The 19,368-nt window shown below is 38.6% G+C and overlaps 1 protein-coding gene across 5 annotated transcripts in view; it reads right to left on the minus strand.

Moving 5' to 3' along the window:
• Positions 1-19,368, minus strand: part of bent (projectin protein bent) — a 77,682-nt gene that overhangs the window by 47,776 nt on the left and 10,538 nt on the right. For 4 of the 5 annotated variants that reach the window (XM_076619552.1, XM_076619551.1, XM_076619549.1 and 1 more), the window contains exons 6-40: positions 19,230-19,365; positions 18,405-18,608; positions 17,550-17,851; positions 16,427-16,644; positions 15,751-16,156; positions 14,927-15,099; positions 14,691-14,861; positions 14,473-14,552; positions 14,224-14,389; positions 13,789-13,932; positions 13,354-13,527; positions 12,859-12,903; positions 12,316-12,333; positions 11,512-11,556; positions 11,392-11,427; positions 11,255-11,302; positions 11,038-11,094; positions 10,860-10,907; positions 10,642-10,710; positions 7,315-7,368; positions 7,161-7,217; positions 6,981-7,037; positions 6,793-6,843; positions 6,631-6,669; positions 6,494-6,547; positions 6,338-6,403; positions 6,181-6,237; positions 5,923-5,979; positions 5,735-5,791; positions 5,158-5,202; positions 4,935-4,976; positions 4,618-4,776; positions 3,530-3,715; positions 3,374-3,388; positions 1,791-1,970 (exon numbers count right to left, since the gene is read on the minus strand). In XM_076619552.1, the coding sequence (XP_076475667.1) occupies positions 1,791-1,970; positions 3,374-3,388; positions 3,530-3,715; positions 4,618-4,776; positions 4,935-4,976; positions 5,158-5,202; positions 5,735-5,791; positions 5,923-5,979; positions 6,181-6,237; positions 6,338-6,403; positions 6,494-6,547; positions 6,631-6,669; positions 6,793-6,843; positions 6,981-7,037; positions 7,161-7,217; positions 7,315-7,368; positions 10,642-10,710; positions 10,860-10,907; positions 11,038-11,094; positions 11,255-11,302; positions 11,392-11,427; positions 11,512-11,556; positions 12,316-12,333; positions 12,859-12,903; positions 13,354-13,527; positions 13,789-13,932; positions 14,224-14,389; positions 14,473-14,552; positions 14,691-14,861; positions 14,927-15,099; positions 15,751-16,156; positions 16,427-16,644; positions 17,550-17,851; positions 18,405-18,608; positions 19,230-19,365 (3,716 nt within the window). The remainder of the gene's footprint in view (positions 1-1,790; positions 1,971-3,373; positions 3,389-3,529; positions 3,716-4,617; positions 4,777-4,934; positions 4,977-5,157; positions 5,203-5,734; positions 5,792-5,922; positions 5,980-6,180; positions 6,238-6,337; positions 6,404-6,493; positions 6,548-6,630; positions 6,670-6,792; positions 6,844-6,980; positions 7,038-7,160; positions 7,218-7,314; positions 7,369-10,641; positions 10,711-10,859; positions 10,908-11,037; positions 11,095-11,254; positions 11,303-11,391; positions 11,428-11,511; positions 11,557-12,315; positions 12,334-12,858; positions 12,904-13,353; positions 13,528-13,788; positions 13,933-14,223; positions 14,390-14,472; positions 14,553-14,690; positions 14,862-14,926; positions 15,100-15,750; positions 16,157-16,426; positions 16,645-17,549; positions 17,852-18,404; positions 18,609-19,229; positions 19,366-19,368) is intronic. The other variant, XM_076619553.1, reaches the window with a different exon arrangement.

Below are 19,368 nucleotides of genomic sequence, written 5' to 3' on the forward strand. Positions count from 1 at the left end.
TTAATTAACGTGCAGAGACGAAGCTAGTTACGCGAAGAGGCAAAGAATCAGCGGCTCGGTTCTTCCATCGCGACGATATCGAAGATATGATAAAGATATGAAACATCCGATCAAATTATATCGGGTGTCCAAATACTTATGGACGATAGTTAGAGATAAACGTGTGGTGCGACGAGGACGACTTTCATTTTATCCTTCGAAGATTCATTTTGCTTGCATGTGGTTCCTTGATCCGCTTACTTTCCACGCTGCATCGAAGACTCGTAGCTAAGATATCTCGCGAAAGACGAGAAGGGTATTATGGTAAGGGGAAAGTGGTTTTTCAGAAGCTGGGCTGTTTGGACGATTCACGAGTAGGATTGCTTTACTAGCTTTGCTGACACTAATATCAACGTACACACCCGACACGTAATTTCGTATCGTCAGACAAACACGTCGGGGGTTCACGTGATTGGACATCTAGCTCTAAGACTATCACGATTGGGATCACTAAATCACTGACGTTGCTACGAAACTGCAAAAAAACTCCAACAATTCTAGGGCTAACCAGCAGTAGCCACTGATCTACCTACGCTTTTATCTAGTTCTGTACACGAGCTAACGTTTTCTATAGTTTAGAATCTTCATGTTTCGTCTTTTTCTGGTTACTCAAACTCTCAATTTTACAAAAAAAAAAGATACTACGTTTAGCCAACAGTCTAAGGATAAGCGACTTTGTTCAGTCAACAGTAGAAATTTCGTTTGTTCAATCGATCGTTCGTACGAATCGAAAGAAAAATTGAGAGTACGAGTAACCTACGAGCGTTCCCCTCGAACGATCCGTCGATTTGCTCCGTTAAAACGTTACTTTTCGTCACCAGCAGCAACGAAATCGAGTGATCGCATTGCGCGCATTATTCGAATCCTTTGATACGTTAATCTGTCGTCGTTTATGATGTACGTATCACCGATTTTAGACGTTGGACACGCCCAGTCAGTCGCGAATCAAAAATTAGTAATGAGTAATTGAACAAAAATAGGCTCGAACGCGTCTATTTCTGGAAAGGTATTAAATATCACGGGCTATTAAGAACATTGCTTGGCAATCTGACAAAAAGACGTTGATTAACGAGTTTTACGATCAAATTCGTTACCGATCTAAAAGCTTCGATCTTTCGTCGTCCAAACGAACACGTTCCGGAGCAAATCGCTTTTCGAGGTGGACTGGCTGCGATGGTACCGATTTTAACGGCGATCAAAACGATCGAATAAGCGAACAATCGAACGGTTGGATGGCCGAATAGCCGAATAGTCGAATAGTCTTTTACCCTTTCGGTTTTCGTTAAGAAAATTGTACCATCGTCTTGTAGCAATCGCGTTTAGATATAAAATTAGCTTAAGGTGCAGGAGACAACTGGAAGTCGCCCTTTAGTCGCGAAGCAAGAGGAGTATGAAACAAATGACAACGATAATGACAAATAGACGAATGGTCAAATGGAACAATAGAAATTATGGTAGTCTCGAAGGCTATGGAAAAAATCCAAAGTTGCGCGAATGATCGAATAATCGAACGAGACAGTCAAGAATTTCGTATAGCTGCGTCTTGAGGGTTGTGAAAGAGACGGAGAGATAGGCGAATAGTAAAACAGTCGATTAGTCCGATGCAGAATGAAATTTCACGGAATCGCGAAAGTTAGCAAACTGGTTGGATGATACGCGGATCGTCGTAAACGATACCATCGCAGCTGTTCACTCGATAGTCCAAAAGCGTAACCGATATACCTCGCGGATAAACACAATCCGTAACATACCTCGTCACTGATAATCAAACTGGGTCTGCGACCCAATTCTTCGGGTGGTATCAAGGATCCCCGTCGACTGGTTGTGCCGCTGCCGGGTATCAGGGAACTCCTTCTGCTTCCAACCGGCGTTACGTCTTTGATAACTTCGATCTTCGGTGCTTCGGGTGCTTTGATCTCTGGCACCTTTGGCTAAGTACGCGAGAAAACCAATTATCAATTCCGACTGCGTCGTATTTCGAATTTGAGAAAGTAAGCGATAGCTGAAGCGAATTCGCGGCCTAACGATACTCGTTCGTAGAAGAATCCGCATATATCGGGTAACCAAGAAAGCTTTGGCGTTATTAAACGTTGAAAGAGAAACGCGTAAGCAACATAGGAAGAAGGTAATTTATTGGTGAAGCAGGCTTTATAAATGCCACGTTTATCAAAATTATAGTCTACGGAATTGAAGAACTTTTGCAACGCCGTTTTCACAGTCGGTGTGTTTGCTGAGCGCAAATTTAAAAGATAAGCGATCGCCCGACATTTCCGTCCTAGCGTTTATATTTTCTCAGAGATCACACGTGCGGACACGACAATCTCGCATCGTCTTGATTTGTGCTTCGCTAATATCGTCTGCAACGTTATTTTACAACAGCTTCTTCAGCTGTCTACGAGCAAAGTAGGTACAATATTTGCAGTAACAGTATGCGGAGAACGTAGCGATTCGCAATGAACGAGAGAAAAAACACCAGAACTTTCTTCAGTTAACGTCTCTCCTAAAGATCCGGAGAAACTGAAACAATGCATGAAAGCACGTCTGTCGGATTTACCGAAGGATCGAGAACCGATGAAACTTGATCGTCGACGGATCCTAGAACGCGATCGCGATCACGATCGTGCTGAGATCAAGACTGAATCGAGACTGACCGGCCTGCCGCGAGAAATCAAAGCGAAGAGATACGGTCGGGCACAAACGGGTCGCAATAACACCGAAAATAGCGATCGACATTTTCTCCATCCTAATTTTCAAGTCGAAAAATTAGAGATCCGAGGGGGGTGATATACGAGCGGTTATTTGCCAAAATAGTTCCCCCTCTTTCGCGGGTATCCGGATGCAGGGTGGTGGTGGACACGGGACCCATCGGTTGCCAAACGATCATTTTATTCGTTCGATTATTAGCGCTAGCATAGAGGCGCGTTGCGTTAATTACGTTTGAAAGAAGATCGAACCAGGATTACCGGGCTATTTGCGTCGGCGATCTTTTATCTGCGGCAAACCACGACCGAGACCACTTGCTAATCCGCCAGCAAGGATTTCGTGTCACCGTATCGTCTACGACCCTGAGCGTAGCCTCTGCTAAACGCCGATTAATATTAGACGAATAGACGAACTCGCGAGAAAAAAGTGCTCGACCGTTTCTCTGAGTTAATCGCTCCCTGATTTCCAACTTTAACTCCGCAATTTGTAATCGAGCTTACGGAATTCCAGGAATCTCGATCGATCGTACTTAGGCGCGACGTTGCAAAACTCTTGTCATTCCTGAAGTAAAGCGAAGCAGCTTGGCAAAATCGTTTTCTTATTCTTGCATTAATAACGAGCCATTACTCACCTTGGAATCGAACTTCTGCCCGCCGCGTGAAAAGAAAAATCATTAGTAGTGGAATGAACGACGTTTGATCTTATTAAATTAATTATCGATACAAAGTAAACATACTTGATCGATTTAACGCAACAGAATGAAAAATGAGAGCAACGTTTCTCTTACCTGCGTGGCTGGTCTGTCCAACTTGGTTTTATCTCGAGGCGCGTACTCCCCGAATTCGAATTCTTGCGGCTTCTCCAAAACCGGTCGCTCGTAATCTGGAATCTCCGGAAGCTCGTAATCCTTGTCCTTGCTGGCTTTTCTCACTTTCGTCTTCTTAGCTTCCACCTTTTCCGTCTTCTCAGTTTTCTGCACCAATGGTTTCCGATTAATTTCTAGCGTGGACGATTTCGTCGATGAAAATCACTCGGGAAAACACGATAAGTCTGTTGATTTTCTGATTGTTATCGCTATTCTCGCTACTTTCTCGCTGATATAATATCTCGCTAACTCGTGGCTATGAAACCATTGAACATTTAGAAACGAAGGGCAAGTTAACGATGGAGCATATTGAATTTTAAAATTACTCGTGCGAAGCGAGAAAACGTAAGTTATCGTGGTCTTCCCTCGTGATCTTCGTACATTGAAGCCGTTCGATAGAACAAAGCGCGACAGATAGAACATCGATTTCAGCATAGAGAATTCGAGTCGAGGAGCAAACGTTTTGTACAGCCAAATAGCCGAGATACCTTGAAGATTGTTATTATATTAATAATAATATTCGTATAGATTGAATTAATCGGTTTGTTAACGATTCACCGAGCTTTCAAGAATTGAGAAAGTGAGAAAAGAGAGAAGAGAGAGTCTTCGAATTATGCACAGTACCTTATACTTTGTGTCGTTGTTATCAACATCGAAAGAAGAGACTAAGCGTAGAAAGTTGTCGAAAATTGGAGGAAACAGTACTGCAGTAAGAGAAGGGACATATCGAATAATCGAGATTGTGAAATTTAATGAATGGAATTAATAAGTGGAAAGAATCGTCCAGAGTGTGAAAAAGAATTTTTCATAGTAACAGCGAAAGTACTTAGAACGATCGTAGATTCGAAGAATAAGTAAACAGCCAGTGTATATACATATTATGTAAATTTGAAATATTATGTAAATTTGAAATATTATGTAAATGTCAATGCATAGAGAAGAGAGAGAGAAAGAGAGAGAAAAAAAAGAGTATAGTGTACGTATATTTAGATTCCCATTCACGGGAATACCTTCAACTCAACGATAACGCCATTCTCAGGTTTTTGAGGTACTTTTGGCTCCCTCGAAACCGGTTTAAGTTGAATAGATTGAAAGTTCTCGGCTTTAATTTCGTATTTCGGTGGTTTACGCAGTCCGAATTTCTCCACGTTCGTCTTGGGTTCCACTGGCTGCATTTAACGTATCGTTTATTCCAAACAATTTCCAACGAGAATTTACAAATACCAATCCGAATATAACGAAGTTTCGCCTCGTAAATAAGCACCGCGAAACAGTAAAAGTTCATCTATCAATTACGAACAATTCACGGGAAAAAGAAGATACACACCTTCAGTTCTACTTTGTTCAACGTCTTTGCTTCCTCCTCGATCTGTAATTTAAGAAAGTTAAGAATTAAATTAGCGAACGAGAAAGATCAAGGTTTTGAGTTTTTGCTTAATTCATTGATATCTATCGTAAGATGTAAGTAATAATTTTTATATCGTTTTGGTACGATACGAGCGAATGTATCAAAATAACACAGATATTTGTATACTTATACATATATCTACCTTTGTCGTAGGTTTCAAGCTGACTTTTCTGAGCGGTTCCTCTACCTGTGAAAATACAAAACAAAAAGTCATTCCAGGGGATAACTTCAAGAGATTTTGCCAGCGATAATTTGTAAAAAATCATGATTCGATGAATTGTTATATTTCTTGTTACGGTGATATTCGTTCTCACAGATTGCTGAAAAGAGTATGAACATGTTACTTAGTATGATGATTCGATTTAATCTTTGCTGAAAAGATTAAAAATAAATTAATTAAATTAAATTAAATAAATTTAGTTCGTGAGATGAAAAATTGAATGTAAAGAAGTTACGCGATACACACGCCTGTGCGAATAAACCCTGTATGTGTTGTAGATACACGTGTCCGTAAGATGAAAAGTTGATGCGAAGAAAGTTATGTGATGATACACACTTGTGCGAAAAAATGCAATTTGTGCCGTGCAGTAATTAAGAGTGTCGTGTCAGTTTACGGGCAAATGTGAATTGTATTGTGGTGCGTTCTCTCAGCTCGTGTTCGTGTGAACATGTTCGCGAACAGTATTACTATAAAAACGCGATAGATTGACTTTGTGTACCTTTGGTATTTCGGGTTTACCAAGCGTGGTTTTAGGTTTCAGGGCAGGTTCTTCCTTCTAAAAAAAATGCAATCACGTGACTATTCGTGTTCGTATAAAAAAAAGATAACGCGTAACAAGATTTGGTATCTAAGCAAAAGAAGAAAAAAAGAAAGTCTCGTATTCAAGCAAAAAACGATCTCATGTACCTTAGCCTCCTCGGGTTTACCAAGTGTGGCCTTAGGTTTCGCAGCAGGTTCCTCCTTCTAAAAAGAGTAAATATGTCAAGGATAGTGTTGGGAAAACTAAGAAAAATTGTGTATACAAACAAATTTCTTCTATATAGAAAACGCAGTTGCGTGACTATCCGTGTTTATATAAAGAGAGTGTAACGCGTGAAAAAATTGTGCATCTAAGCAAAAAAAAAAAAAAAATTCTATATTCAAGTAAAAAACGATCTCGTGTACCTTAGCCTCCTCGGGTTTACCAAGTGTGGCCTTAGGTTTCACAGCAGGTTCCTCCTTCTAAAAAGAGTAAGTATGTCAAGGATAGTGCCAGGAATACTTAAAAGAAAAAAAAATCTGTCTACGCGAAAGGAATGACTTTTAACGTGGTGTTGTGTACCTTCGCCTCTTCGGGTTTACCAGCGGGTGTTTTGGGTTTCGTTTGCGTTTCGACGGGTTCCTCTTTCTAAAAGTTAATAATCTCGATAATGGAATCGTTCAAAAAAAAAAAAGATATCGCGTCTACGTCTAGGCAAAAAGTATGCGATTTGTGTACCTTAGTCTCCTCGGGTTTACCGAGAGTGACCTTTGCTTTGGGTGGCTCTGTTTTCTAAAAATCAATCGTATCGTGTGAGGTATTTGTGAGGCGAACATCGATAAATAGTGTATGTATGTCGTATAGGTTTTATGTACCTTGGGTTCTTCTACTTTGGGTGTGGGTTTGAGTTCCTCCTAAAATTAATGGACGTGAACTTAAAGTATTTGAATATGATTCAATCGATACGTATCGTGTATGATGACGTATATACGATATGTAAACTGTGTGTACGATAAAATTGCGTGTTCATTTTGTACCTTCTTTTCTTCCTTTCCAACGATTTTAGCTTTTGTGACGGCTTCCTGCTTCTAAAAAAGTATAGAAACGATCAGATTTATTCGCTGTTCGTTAGTACACTCGCGTTAATACAAGCAACGGCTAATACTCGATATTTTTGATATTTTTCAAGAGTAACGCTTTCTAATTAGGAAATACATTTATATACCTTCGTCCCGTTGGAAATACTGTCCTTTTGTATAGAATCTAACGTAGGTTCTTCGTCCTGAATAACATTCGTACGAATGAATGAAATATACAACAGATAAAGAATAAAAAATAAACAAATAGAAGAACCGTAACAAACTCGTGAGATATTGTAAACTATTGAGTTCTTTATTCCCTGTACCTTAGACCCCTCTGTTGACTTTGTCGATGACCTACGTCGTGTGAGCGGTACTTTTTTCTAAAATTGCAAACGAAGAAACAAAAATTATAAATATACGAGTCGCGTGCTGGATTAATCAAATTGTTGAAAAATAATAATAAAAAAATGTTGGTACCTTGCTCGCTTCGTCAAGTTTGCGAGAGGTAGATTTTGGTTTCGCTTCCTCTTTCTAAAATGATCAAAATTAATTGCAGTTTCTTCCTATTAAATTATTCGTCGTTGTGGCAATGATACGTGATATGCATGTAGGTGTGCGTGTGTATGTGTATGTGTATGCGCTAGCGTTCAAAAATATCCAGACCTTTGCTGATTTTCAACGAGATGTATTTCGGTTACAAAATTACGAATGAATCAGAGTACAATAATTTTATTCTTTTGAATCATCATAGCGTATATTTATTGAACGATAGCGTGCGTGCATGTATAATATATATGTAATGTTGTAATATTTTTAGAAATCTAAATTCTATAGAATTTACATATATATATATATATGTCGTATATCGTATTATGTACCTTGTCCGTCGTGACTTTTTTACGAGTTGTTTTTAATTTCGGTTTAACTTTCTCCTAAAAGAAAAAAAAAAAGAAAAAAAATGTATGTTTCACTTTAGTTTTCAAGTGTTGAGAGACAGAAGAGTATCGATGCTATTCTACCTCTATATCGTCAATCGATTCGATCGAAGGCGTTTCCGATTTATCTTTCAGTGTATCGGGTTTGTCATTTGTTTCATTTAAATTTGTTTTCCAAGTGTCCTAAAACATGGTCGGTTAATACATATTAAAAAGAACAATAAAATAAAAAAATATATTAAAAAACAATTTTTGTATGTTACAATTTCGTTCTGATTATTTGTGTAATGCGTATGTACCTCGGGTACTGTGTGCTGTGTCCGTGATAAATCTATGCTAGTCTTTTCTGGCACCTAAAATATTATTCGTTTATAATTCGTTCATACCGAACGACAATTTTTCATCATCGAAATTTTAATCAAACGAATCATGTACCTTTCTCCAAATTGATTTAATTTCTGGTTCTTGTGGCCTGTCTGCCCAGATGTCCTACAAATCGTGTATTCGATCATGCGTATATATTCGGGTAAATTTTGAATAGTGTACGTCAAAAATGAGAGAGAAAGAAAAAAGAGAAAACGAAGAGGAGATGAAAGAGAAGGAAAAAGAAAAAGAAAAAAGAAAACTACCTCTATTTCATTATTTGGCTCTTGTATAGTCGGTTTAGATGTAATCTTTGGCATATCCTGTAAATGCGTATACGAAACAAAATAAAATAAAAAGTAGTGAATTAAAAATGTAGTACTGAATATTACAATCTATATGCGCTCGTGTACCTTAACTTTCTTAATGGGTTCAATTTCAAAATCACCTGGTCTATCTGGCCAAGCATCCTGAAATTTGCTTATCTATTAATATCTATACTTTCTCTATGCAATGCGATGTACAGTAAAGCCTCTCGTATTCCAACAGAATTTAGCACCAAATTTCTTTGATTAATTCTGTTACAAATACCATTGTTATACTATGAAGAATGGATACTGTGAAATTTTTGTCTTCGAGGCTCTACTGTATTGTAAAAAAAAGTAACTACCTCTGCTTCGTCATTCGATTCTTTGAATGGCACATTAATTTTAGGCTGTGACTCATCCTATAACGAAACAAAAGTTGTATCAAAAGAACAGTAATCGTACGCAAGGAAAGAATTAATAGCAAAGTTCTACCTCGGTGTTTCTAATTAATTTCCTTTCAGGTATGCTTGGTCGTGGATCGGTGGAAACCTAAAATTGTTTTCGTTTAATGTTCACGATCTTTCTCGTTTTTTCTGTCGATGCGAATGAAAACGTAAAATGTAAAAAGTTTAGTCGTATAAAGTATAGTGTTATACCTCGTGTATTGTATCTTTACTAGTACTATGGGTTCGTGGTGCAGACTCGTGTAATAACTTTGGAACATCCTAAAATTGTATTTTTATAAGTAATCACCAATTGACTGAAGGTACTGATTAAAAAAAAAAAAAAATCGAATTCATCCATTCTGTACCTCGTATTTACGAACTGGCAATTCGTCGCGTTCGGTATGCTCCGGTCGTGATTTTTCCTACAAACAATTTTGCACGATAAAAGAATATAAAAAAATTCTGATAAAAAGGTATCTACCTTGACGTTAGATTCCTCAGGAATTTTATATTTAATATAATCTGGCTGTGATCGTTCCTACAAACAATTTTGCACGATAAAAAATATAAAAAAATTCTGTCACGCTTAATGCCGATAAACAAAGATATCTACCTCGATGCTTGGTTTTTCAGGGAATTCGCGTGTGACGAGTGACGAATATTTTACATTTAGCGTGTCCTATAATTGGATTTAATATTGGTATATTAATCAGTCGTTCTGTAACACGAAAATTGCAAATTTTTATGTATTCGCGTACCTCACTTTTTCTAATGGATCTTATTTCCGGCTCTCTTGGCACTGAAGCCCAAATATCCTATAAACACGATTTGTCATGAGCATGTGCGTCTTTCATTGTAATATCAAATCATTTTTTTTTTAAAGAATCGTTTACCTCGATATCATCGTCAGGCTCGGGCTCGTAATATCTAATACCATCTCTCGGTGCGATCTATAATGTCAGTATGTATATTTTAATTTCCAACAAATTCTATGTTTTACATTCTCGCGAATCTGTAGTGTGTATATTTAGTGTTTTGTGTACCTTTACGTGTTGTGTTGGTGTTAGCGTAGGTCTAAACTTCGGGGTCTCTCTATCTGCCTAAAAGTCCAAAATAATAAAAAAAAAAAAATTAAAAATTGGTAAATTATATTTTTTTGCTGGAAAAGAATCGTTTCGTTTGTTTGGCAGATCGTATCGAGGATGTAGTTCAAGGACAGAAATCCTATCAAAAGCTCAACATTGAAATAGAAGTTACCCTTGCTGGATAGCGTGTCAGTGAAATAGATCTATGCCATAAGTAACACGCTGTGAGTCGGAGCTGTCGTTGACAACGACTACTCGGTTTACATACTACGTTAAGTGAACGCGCCTCATCTTACGTTTTTTCTAAAAGTTCATGCTACTAATTACTTAAAAATTGTAATCAAATATGATACATAACGTATCGTAACGTGTTATATTTTTTTATCGAATGCAACGATTACTTAAATACGTACACGTCACACAAATATTTGATATTAGGTATTATTAGCCTTCTTGAGTCATTTGCAAGAAGGTCGGACTCACACACGATACTTACTGTTTCTATTCGTGAGACGAAATTCTTTTAAGTTTACACAAAGTAACTCTTTACGAACATTAATTACGACGTTAATAAGAACTGACAAGGGAGTGATTAAAATTTTAATTCTAAACAAAAAGAAACGGAAAGAAGGGAACAAAAAGGAAAAAACGAAAACTGATCTTTTACCTTTTCTGTCGTCACCTTCTTTTCAACGATGGAAGATCGCCTGCTTTCTGACATGACCTCTGCTTCCATCTGTTTGCGCATGAAAAAAAAGGAAAAGCTAAATTAATGTAAGAACGAAAGAATTTTAGTTTGTAATAGAACATTAGTTTAGCCGTGATAAGTGGCATTTGCGAATTAGCATTACGTAGTTTGGGTTTAATTATTCTGTACTCTTGTACCTTTTGCATAGATAAGCGACGCGGTATTATGCGGCCGTCTTCGAACATCTGCGTATTAAAAGTAACAAAATAAATAAAAACGTAAGAAAGCTATTGGGTTTCTACAGTTAAGCGATTTAGCATCTGCTCATACTGTTCTGTACACTCATTAAAGGGTAAATACAAAATAATGTTTAACCTTTTCTTCTGTTGCTACCAAAGAACTTCTTCGACTTTCTGTTCGTATTTCTTCCACCTGTTAAAAAATTAGGAAAAAGGATAAATCAGTGTTAGCTTCTTTATGTCTATATAATAATATTTTATATATGAAAAATTCTACGCAAAAAGTTATACATATGTAAAAATTCTGTATGAAAAAATTGTATAAATTTAATTGATAAACAATTGCTACTCACTCTACTAATAGACTGCTTACGGGATACCATTTTTTCTGCTTTAAGTTCCTGGAATAAGAAAAACCAAATAATAATAGGAATAAGTACGTAAAGATTTGAATAAGCATAGTAAATTGAAAAGACAGAACCATCCTTACCTCCTTCTTTTCTTCTGCTTTCTTCACAATCTTTTTCTGTAAACACAAATTCGTTTAATTTATTTCTCTACGTTTTGATCTAACGAGTAAATATCTTAAAATTCATGTCGAAAATATTACCTTTTCAACTTCCTTCTTTTCTTCGACTTTCTCTTCTGGTTTCTTCTATACAAAAGTAAATTGTTATCAACTCGTTTATCGATCCTTATGAATTGAATAATGTAACATTCCTACCTTTACGATAATTATACACACGTTTAACGTATATCATACACTCTCGCGAATAAGTTTACTCGTATGTCACTAAAATGTACACATGAAAATCAAATTACACAAAACACAGACATGCATGCGGAAGAATAGAAATAGAGCGAAAGAGAGAAACAGGAAAGTAGGACAAATTACAAGTTATAGCTTTTTTTTAGGAAAATTTCAAAGCCCAGCTTCTAGGATAAGGGTAAGGAAAGTTTGCTGAAAGCTTAAGCATTAGATTATATGCGAAGAAAGATGAGATATGTGTTGCATAATGATTAAATGATTTCAGATAATTTTGCTGGAATAGAAACGATCTTAAAGTAACAATAGAAATAACTTAATGCAAATAGGATCAGAAATAATAAAAGCTGAAACATATCAAGGTTTATCAGTAAAAGCTGAAAAAGTATGTGAAGCTGAAAGAAGCAGTTAATATCGTAAAAGCTGAAAAGGAATGCATTTAATTCGCAAAAAGCTGAAAATAATTTTTATCGTTAGAAGCATGCCTTTCGTCCCTTTGGATCGATTGGATCGAATCTATAAGCGTACGCATAAAAGCCGCATGTAATAATTGTTCGCAATACTGTTCTTGCAATGCAATTGGAAAGCCGATTCGATAATTCGAGCGCATACTTTGTCCAAATGAAATATTTGACACTCATTCCTCACCTGTAGAACTTCCAGTTTCTGAAACAGACAAATAAACGATTGTGTTTAATATCTTGTCAACGAAATTGTATACAGATATTTCCCAGGCATTTTTGAGTCGCAATCCCTTTTTATTATAGCCAAATAACTTTCTGAATAATATGCTAATCGAGAAACATTTTTAATAAAGTAAATAATAATAATAAATATATTTCAGAATAATTCTAACTTCTACAACATAATTCTAATCCCCAAAGGTGGGGCGACCCACGGATTAGGAACCTGGACTGTATAACTTTTGCAATGGTTTTTACATAAACAAGTTTCTCATAACATAAACATATGTATGTAGTTAAAACAGGGGAACACAAAGCATTCATACAAATATAACCACTACAAGGAACCATAAAGGGTGGGCGCAAAAGGTAAAATGACGCTGCAGTTTGTATTTCTAAATGTGTACCGTGTAAAGTAAAAAGGTTTTGCTTCAAAAAAAAGTCACTTTACGAAAAATATGATTTCCACTTTTGTGTGAAAAATGAAAAAAAAAAAAATTATTCATACCTTCTTGGGTTTGTCGATACCGTTCTGTCTGTTGTCGGGTATATCCTTGAAAATAATTAAAAAAGAAACATCTTGATCAATCTTTTAAAGTTTTAACAAAAATCGTCCTTAAAGAATATAGAAGAATATAATTATACCGGGTGGTCTAAGGTTTTCACCCGTCCGCTTTATATTCTATGAGCATAAACGAGAAACCGACGTTACATAAACGTAGATCCTTCGAAGTTTTATTTAAGATAGTAGAAAATGAATTTTACTATTTCACAAAATTTGTTTCGATTACCCTTCGATTTTGATAATCTATGTTTGAATAACGTTACTTTCCTATTTATACTCGTAGAATATATCCACAAAGTTCGAGTGGAAAAACCATGGAACACCTTGTATATCAGACACGTTAGAAAAAAGTTGATACGAAAAAATATCCAATGATTAAAAAAATAATCTGAACTGTATGTATATCTGTGTAAATATGTGTAGCGTGTATGTGTGTACCTCTACTTGTGAAATTGTTTCCGAGTCTGGTTCCTCGATAATCGGCTCCGCGGTGCTGGACTCGATTACACTCACCACTTCTTCCTCCTCCTCCTCCTCCTCCTCCTCGTACTCTTCTTCCTCTTCTTCGTCGGGAACGGTTTTTTTGTCATCGTACCAGATCGAGCTTTTTACCTTTTGTACCGTAATATCGAGATGCAGTTCAAAAGAGCCGAATTATCGTATAGATTAAATGGAAAAGATAATTTTGTTATCGATCATCGTTTCTTTCAACTTTATCAAAAGCAACTGTTACTTCGTGTTCACGTGGGTCTGTGTTCTTAGTGTGTAGCAAGGGATAACTGCTAATTACGGGCAAATGGAGGAACGAACACGTAACAAAAGGAAAAGACAGGTTAAATGAAAAAATAGTGTAATCGTAAGAACATTCGCTACCTTCTCTTCTTTCTTTTCTTCCTTTTTCTCTTCCTTCTTTTCTACCTTCTTTTCCTCTTTCTTTTCTTCCTTCTTCTCTTCTTTCTTTTCAACCTTCTTCTCCTTCTTCTCTTCCTCTTCTTCCTCTTTCTTCTCTTCTTTTTTCTATAATACGTACAAGGAATTGCATGCAACATTCAAGGACATATATGTACATATGTTTTCAACCACCGTGAATTGAATATGCAAACGAACGCAATTTACTCATGGATGGGGAGAGAAAGTTCGAACGAAGATCTCTGTACATCTAAACAAATATTGTGCAACAAACTCGCGACATTGCACGTAACTTGAAACATTGGGCACAATTTGTAACAGGGGAAAGAAACAATATCGAGCCATCTTTGATCATTAATTTTCAGAGGTCCAACCAATGTCGAATTTCGTGTTTCTTACCTTGACGACTAGTCGCGCCGACGATTCGTCTTGACCAAATTCGTTACTAACAACTACTTTGTATGTTCCCGAGTACGAAGTGGAGGCAGACGTGATTGTCAGTTTCATGTCTGTACCATTGAAAGATATCATGATGTCCTTGGAGGATTTGACTACCGTGGAATCTCTGCAGAAGCGGAAATAGTCCAATAAGTTTAAACGACTAGGCAGAAAGCACGTACAGGTAACCGTTTAAAATAATGTATTTACCTGTACCACGTAACGGTGACTTTGCGATCCTGTTTCGAGAGGCTAGCGACAAGTTCGATCGATTTACCCTCCTCGATCGTCTAAAATACAACAAATTACTCAGATTTTTCGATTCCTTTCTAACGAAAAGAATGCGCTATCTCTGAAGAGAAGCGGCATAGTCGTCGAATTTTTTCCATAGCAGTGAAAAATGGAAGAATTTCAATTGTGAAACTCACCGCAGACTTCAAGCCGGATTTAATCTTCGGTTTCTCTCCTTCTTCCATAATCTCGGTCACTTCTACAACCTGCGACGTTGCCTCTCCCTTCTCGTTGCGAGCCACTAACTTGTACACACCCTTGTCAGAAACCGATACTTGCTCGATTTCTAACTTGACAGCGAATTCTCCCTGCGGGTGTAAATTTCATTAGCTTCGCGTCTCTGTTATTATTAAAGCGAGAGCTTATTACGTACGTCTTTCACTTGCTCGATGTGAACTTTGTGCCTCGTGTCTTCCTTCACGGCCTTCGTTTCTTTGAACCAAGTACAATCTGGCGTAAACTTGGAAAGCACGTGGCACTCTACAATGACCGTCTTCTTCTTCACGATCTTTATGACCTTTGGCTTTTCCTTGATCACGGGTATAACTAAAATCACATGGATGGAAACAGGCTATCAGCCCTTTGTACTCGAGAAGCGTTTTAACGTCTACGATATTCCTGTGATTTCAATTCGATAATTAACCCTTTCGCTTCGGCAGTCCAGTCCATCGTGGATGCTGTATGTACGTTTTCCTAACTCTTAAATAACAATAATTCTTGTAAAAACCGTATATGAAATACTGTTTCACTGTCAATGGATTTAACAGATTTTTTAGCATGAAACAGTATACGATTTGGATGTTTGAAATATATTGCGTGAAACGTTTTGATGTTGTTTCAACAATGAGTAACTTTAAGAAGTGATTGATCCAATATGTCAATATATTATTATATATGAAAAAATATATTATTGACTACAGATAGCACTTGTATATGCGTCATTTGGATGCCGGATATATGGGGTGCCGGGCTCAGGAGTCGTCGCGTGATCGCCGCCTATATGCAGCACTCGAAGCGAAAGTGTTAAAGATTGAATTATGGAAAAAAATGTACGAGTTCCTGTTTCAGAAATAATCGCTTCTTTGTCGCGAAGACTTTCCGCGTTGCGTCTTTAAATTTCCCATAGATGCGTGAAAAATGGCAAATTATCGATCCACACTAGGAGATAACGAAACTAAGGTACAGATGAAAACTCACTCTCGACGTTGAGCGTCAGATTGGCGTTCAATTCGCCAAGATCGTTCTTGATATTACACTTGTACAAGCCCGAGTCTTCTGGGCCAGGATCGTTCAAAGTCAATTTGATATAATAGATATCCTCCTTCTCTTTAACGACGCTGATCGAGATCTTCGAAGACTCCTTCACCACCTTGCCGGCGTGAGTCCACACAATCTCGGGCTTTGGATTTGCCTTTACCTTGCAATCCATGATCACAAGTTTACCCTGGTTTTGCGACTGAATACGCGGTTTCTCCACAAACGTCGGACCATCGCCTTCCGGTTCTGGTTCCGCTTCGATGTTCAAGTTCAAATTGGCGTTGCTTTCGCCGTATTCGTTTTTCACGTGACATCTGTAAGTACCGCCGTCCGGTGCTGAAGGATCCTGCAACAGACATTTAGATTTATCGCCAGTTTCTACTCGGCCTGTGAATTATTAATTATTAAACCGCGCGTTGCTCAAAAAATCTTCAGCGATAGAAGGAAGCTCGTTACGTATCCGAATTTAGCATAAAAAGTACTTGGCGTTTCGTATGGAAGCTCGTACGACAAATCGTTAGTTCAAATATTACAAATAATCGGTAACGCTATGAAACGAACAATTACTAACGCAAGATTATGATAACATAACGATATAAAATTCCGATGATATTACCTTGATCTCCATGATTAATTCGTAAACGTCTTCCTCCACGGTTTTCGTCTTGATCGAAATCTTGGAAGATTCCTTGACGACGTTGGTCCCACGGAACCATGTGACTTCCGGTTTTGGATTCGCCTTGCATTTGCACTTCATCGTGATCAAGGTACCGGTTTCGTTCGGAATGATACGCGGTTTCTCGACGAACGTCGGCGCGAAACCAGGTCCTTCTTCTGCATCTTGGAAAGATCCAGGGTTAAGCACGGTCGCGAGAAGAGTCCACTTCCGACCGTTCAAACGGCAGAAGCGACTCGCTCAGCCGAATCACGATTTTGGTCGAACCGAACGACTTTTCGTTCAACGAAAATCGCGATCCAGCTAGTCAGGGAGAGTTCGATTTATTTTAGTGTTAGCGAAACTTGGATGACGTTAATTTTTCTACTATACGTTGTTCCTGCGAATTCTCGAGCTTTCGCGCGAGGTTCGGCTCAGGATTCGAAGCGGGTTATGAAGCGACCAGAAAAGGACTCTGTGATTAGTTAGCGATAGCACAACATGCACTTACCTTCCCTTGGAAACAACCAGGAAACATATCGTGTCTGTACTTGTACGCGAATAGCACAGAATAGCGTATTCTTCCGATGGTCTTTTGTTTTATAAGAAAAACGTGCTAGGAAAGGTGGAAGGTCCGAGTTTCAGAGGGAACGTCTCGTTTGGCTGTCGACTCAGAACGGTCGAACCGTTTCGCAAAAACGCGGAGTAACGTACAGTCGAACTTGGGTAACTCGAGCCTTCGTAGAGTCTGCAGAAACAGTGCAGAAGTCCTGAACACTTTACCCGTTTATCTCGTAAAGTGTCTTAAGAATATCAATTTTTTTCCATTCCTTTCCTCTGTAATCCGTACGTAGAAACGCGAAAGAATCGGAATTAGCTCGAGTTAACTTGCTATATCTGTTTCTGTAGCTTATTATAACTTGTATTAATTTCAAATAATTCGAATTTAAGTGAAATTAATTGGATGGAAGGGTTGAAAAATTCGAGCTACCGAACTTTGACTGTACTCTCTCGAAAAGTAAAAGTGAAAAGAGCAAGAGCCAACGAGAACCGCGCGGCGTTTGTTGCATCGAGAGGGACTTGCCTTGGAAGTTGAGCGAGATGTTGGCGTTACTCTCGCCAAAGTTGTTAAACGCGTTGCATCGATAATTTCCGCCGTCGGCCTTCGTCGGATTCGATATCTCGAGCGTGAGCAAATACGCGTCCTTTCCGGTTGCCTTGCGTGACATCTTCACGCGTTTGCTGTCGGCGATCGCTTTCTGGCCTTGGTACCACGTTATATCCGGTACCGGATGAGCTTCCAAGATACACTCCATAATCAAAACGTCTCCCTCTTGTCGAATAGTTGGCTTCTTTGGGAAACGCGGTGGTTTACCGTCTGGTATTCTGTGTAAATCCACACGTCAGATACTCGGCTCGATTCTCCGTTACGCGAAGATCGAATCTGCGCCACACATGTAGTTTGCGCGTTCGTTGTTCGAGTTTCACGGGTCGTCGCGTCGCTAGGAAATTTTTCAAACAAGCTTCCCTCTATCTAAAAATCTATTATTTTTATTAGAAAAAGAAGAAAAAAACAATTTGTAGCTCTTTTTGCTCATAATGCCCGGCCATCGAAATGGAACCATCGAAAATTTTCAACTTCCCTCGGTAAGTCGCGAAACGTAAGCGGATTTTACACGCAATAACAAAGTTTCTCCATTGCCAAGCTATCTTTTTCTTTACTGGATTCTTTTTATTTTTAAATTAAAAGCGCCTTTTATTTTTAACGAAGTGTCGCTGTTCAACGCGTCGTAAACCACTGCGACTGCAAGAACCGCGTTCGTCGCAAGGAACGGTGTTACTCCCGAGAACAAGAGAAACGAAAATCTCGTAGCATTCTACGAGTACGTAAATCTAGCGACGCGACGATCATCCGGCTCGAAACACGGTCGATGCATACTTTAGCTTGTCACCCCCCTCGAAGTTTAAGTTAATGGTGGCCACACCCTGGCCGTGCTTATTCTTCGCGACGGCTCTGTATTCGCCTGCGTCGCCTTTCGCCACGTTGTCGATCTTTAACCTCGCGAGATGGTACAGCTTCTGATCGAGTTCCAGCGACATGCTGTATCTTCCTCCTTCTTTCACCTCTTCGCTACCGTGATACCTAATTCGTGCCCATCAAACCATCATGTATGCTCAGTGCGTTCGAAGGGTGACGCGATTGGAAGTACGAAAGTTCGGTCGCTAATGACGTTCGACTATCGGTCTCGAAAAATGAGAGACAAAGAGAGAAGGGTAAGGGGAGCGGCATGCTGTGACAGGACTACGAGCTAGTGTCTCGATAATTATTCACAGATTTACTGGCTGTACTTCACCGATTTTAACGACTTTCGCGCACGTTATCACGATCAACGTCCCGAGCAATTTCATCGATACGCACTGCTCGTGAAAATATTTCAACAGTCATCAGGCAGCTACGTTACACGGTACAACTTTTATATTCCACTTACTGCATACTTGTGCAAGTAGTTCAACGATTTTCATTAACGACGAATGCTGAAATACTCAATTCGGTTCTATCGTTGAGAAAGAGACAGTATTGCGTATCGGTGAAGTGTGACCTGAGACGTCGATCTTGACGACGTACCTGTCGAATCGTTGAAATTCGTGAAGCGTGCCACATACTATACCGGATGTTAAAAAAAAAGTGGCCGATATTTGTAAGATACGATTGTTGCCATGGTCCCGACGTACTTCCGCGCTGTAGACGTGCACGCAATCTTACCACTTGACACTCGGTTTCGGGTCGCCGACTAATCGACATTCGAAGGTGATGGTGTTACCGTCGTCGGATTGCCTTATCACCGGTCGTTCGGTGAAGGTCGGTTTAATACCGTCGTCAGGTACGGGCGCCTCGTCGCCTA

Source organism: Bombus vancouverensis, chromosome 6, assembly GCF_051014615.1.
Source record: "Bombus vancouverensis nearcticus chromosome 6, iyBomVanc1_principal, whole genome shotgun sequence".
Taxonomy (NCBI): domain Eukaryota; kingdom Metazoa; phylum Arthropoda; class Insecta; order Hymenoptera; family Apidae; genus Bombus; species Bombus vancouverensis.